This window comes from Indicator indicator, chromosome 17, assembly GCF_027791375.1.
Source record: "Indicator indicator isolate 239-I01 chromosome 17, UM_Iind_1.1, whole genome shotgun sequence".
Classification (NCBI taxonomy): Eukaryota; Metazoa; Chordata; class Aves; order Piciformes; family Indicatoridae; genus Indicator; species Indicator indicator.
This window is the reverse complement of record NC_072026.1, coordinates 3,671,583-3,674,378: the sequence shown is the minus strand read 5'-3', so window position 1 is coordinate 3,674,378 and position 2,796 is coordinate 3,671,583. Positions and strand designations below refer to the sequence as shown.

Genomic DNA, 2,796 nt, shown 5'->3' with positions numbered 1-2,796 from the left:
GCAGTGTTGGCAGGTAGCTGAAAGTCACGCAGTGGAGGGCAAAGCAAGATTCTGTTTGTGCAGAGAAAAGAAATTCCTTTCAGTAATCAAAGTTGTTTTCAGTGTCTGTACCTCTGTCTAGAAACTGAGCAGCAGCTTCTCGTGGGTTGAGGGTATCAACATCTCAGTCTGGAGAGCAGAGAACTGCCCCACATAGCTGTATGACTGCAGAACTTTTGCTCTCTCGAGTGAGGAAGAAAGGTCCCAGTATGTCCATAAATTCATTCACCTGCTTGAGGAAGCTGGTGGAGCAGCAAACACAGCTTCAGACTCAGCACCCTGAGGCACAGCAGCCAAGCCCTGGGGTTCATCAGAAAGTCCTCAGTAAATCACAATATGTGCCTGTGAGTTACCTTGGGATTCAGGAAAATTGATGTGACAGGATTCAGCAATAAACCTTCCTGATGAACCATCTGAGCATTAAGTACCTTAAAAGAACCAAACAGGCAGAAGGGCACACAGCATGGAATGATGCCCATGGATTCTTGAAGATTTTTAGCCCTCTAAACTGTTTCTACTGGGAGTCAAGAGGATGGGGCCAGACCCTTTTCAGTGGTGCTCAGTATTAGGATAAGAGGCAACAGGCAAAACTAGAACCCAGAAGGTTTCATCTGAACATGAGGCAAAACTTTCTTCTTGTGAGGGTGCCAGACTGCTGAACCAGGCTGCCCAGAGAGGTTGTGGAGTCTGCTTCTCAAACCCAGCTGGACATTGCAATCCTGGGCAAGCTGCTCTGGATGACTCTGCTTTGGCAGGGGGGTTGGACTAGATGGTCTCCAGAGGTCCCTTCCAACCTTCACTGTGCTGGACTTCTGTGATTCTGTGAAACAAAGAGGATGTTGCATCATTCCACCTTTTTAACAAACCTCCCTGGTCTTTCAGTAGTTTTAATGATGCAAGTCACTGAAGATAAAGGGAGATTTCTAGGCAGGACAGAACAAATTTGCTCATTTTAGCTCTTCACAATAAAATTTATTTAGAGTTTCATTATAATCACTGAGTATTTAACGTTATTAACCTTCAAATAGTTTTAAATGAAGTCTATATGGTTTACTGCCTTTGCTTTGAGTCATGGATTGTACAATAACACAATGGCTCCTCAGCAGGATTCAAACCCCAGTACATTAAAATTCAATTAAAAGCCTGTGACAAGTGCAGTGGTTGACTCAGACAGTTAGCTAGGGTTGTGTCTCTGTGACAGGAACTGCTTTGTCACAGCACCAAGGAAGGAAGGCACACGTTGGTTATAACAGAGCAAAGTGTCAGCCTCTCTTGCAGAAGAGCATCTTCTAATACCTGTCTCTTAATTTCTCTTTCTCCCTAGTTAGCCAACCAATACCACCATGACTGAGGACTTAGACCACAGATTCAGCAGTCTCACCTGGGATCAGATTAAAATCCTAGACCAGGTTTTAGCTGAGGCCATCCCTATTCACGGGAGAGGCAATTTCCCAACGCTGGACGTGCAGCCGAAGGATATCATCCACATGGTAAAGGAGCAGCTGATCGAAAAGCAAATCAGCGTGCGAGACGTGCGCCTGAACGGCTCGACGGCCAGCCACATCCTGCTAGAGCAGAACGGAACCAGCTACAAGGACCTCGACATCATTTTTGGGGTGGAGCTTCCAAGCGAGCTGGAGTTCCAGGTTGTTAAGGAAGCGGTTCTTCATTGCCTCTTGGACTTCTTGCCCAAGTGTGTCAACAAGGAGAAGATCACGGCTCAGACCATGAAAGATGCCTACGTGCAGAAGATGGTCAAAGTCTCCACCGACCACGATCGCTGGAGCCTCATCTCGCTGTCCAACAACAGCGGCAAAAACGTGGAGCTGAAGTTCGTCAACTCGCTCAGGCGGCAGTTTGAGTTCAGTGTGGACTCCTTCCAGATCATTCTGGACTCCATACTGGGTGTTTACAGAGCCACAGACTGCAAGCTGGCAGAAGACTGTCACCCCACTGTCATCGCCGAGAGCATGTACGGAGACTTTGACGAAGCAATGGACCACTTAAAATACAGACTGATTTCCACCAGGAACCCAGAGGAGATCAGAGGAGGCGGCCTCCTGAAGTACAGCAACCTCCTGGTTCGTGACTTTAAGCCAGCAGATCCAGCTGAAATTAAATCTCTGGAGCGTTACATGTGCTCCAGGTTCTTCATCGATTTTCCAGATGTTGCCGAGCAGCAGAGGAAGATCGAGTCCTACCTGCGCAACCACTTCATCGGGGAGGAGAAGAGCAAGTACGACTACCTGATGACCCTGCGCCGTGTGGTGAACGAGAGCACCGTCTGCCTCATGGGGCACGAGCGCAGGCAGACTCTCAACATGATCACCATCCTGGCCCTGAAAGTACTGGGGGAGCAAAACATCATCCCCAACGCGGCCAACGTCACCTGCTACTACCAGCCTGCTCCCTACATGAGCGACAGAAACTTCAGCAGTTACTACATCGCTCACGGACAGCCACCCATCATCTACCAGCCCTACCCCTTTCACATACAACTGCAGAGCGGCATGGTTTAGGGCCACCAGGATCTCCTCAGCACTTGGACTCTTCTCTTGCCAGTTCTCTCCGTAATAAAGGCCTCATTAAAGCAAGTTCTAGCATCACTTTTTGATTTAAGGACATCTCTTTTTGTGCAAGTTGCCAAAGTTCTTTGATTGCTCAATGTCTAAACCACCATTAAGCAGATCGTAGAGTAAGTGAAACAGCTGTAATTCACCCAAGTATTTATTCTTCTGTGTGTGTTTGGGCTCTATT

General features: G+C 47.8%; 1 protein-coding gene across 1 annotated transcript; it reads left to right on the top strand.

The window, feature by feature from the left end:
* The first annotated feature begins 1,382 nt into the window (after positions 1 to 1,382).
* On the top strand, positions 1,383 to 2,558 carry TENT5D (terminal nucleotidyltransferase 5D). The gene has a single exon (XM_054388709.1). It carries the CDS (start codon positions 1,383 to 1,385, stop codon positions 2,556 to 2,558), a length of 1,176 nt encoding a protein of 391 aa, XP_054244684.1.
* Positions 2,559 to 2,796: the final 238 nt, after the last annotated feature.

Bases quoted from the DNA above. Each gene is read 5' to 3' on its own strand.
- TENT5D (XM_054388709.1), top strand. From the start codon at position 1,383: ATGACTGAGGACTTAGACCACAGATTCAGCAGTCTCACCTGGGATCAG.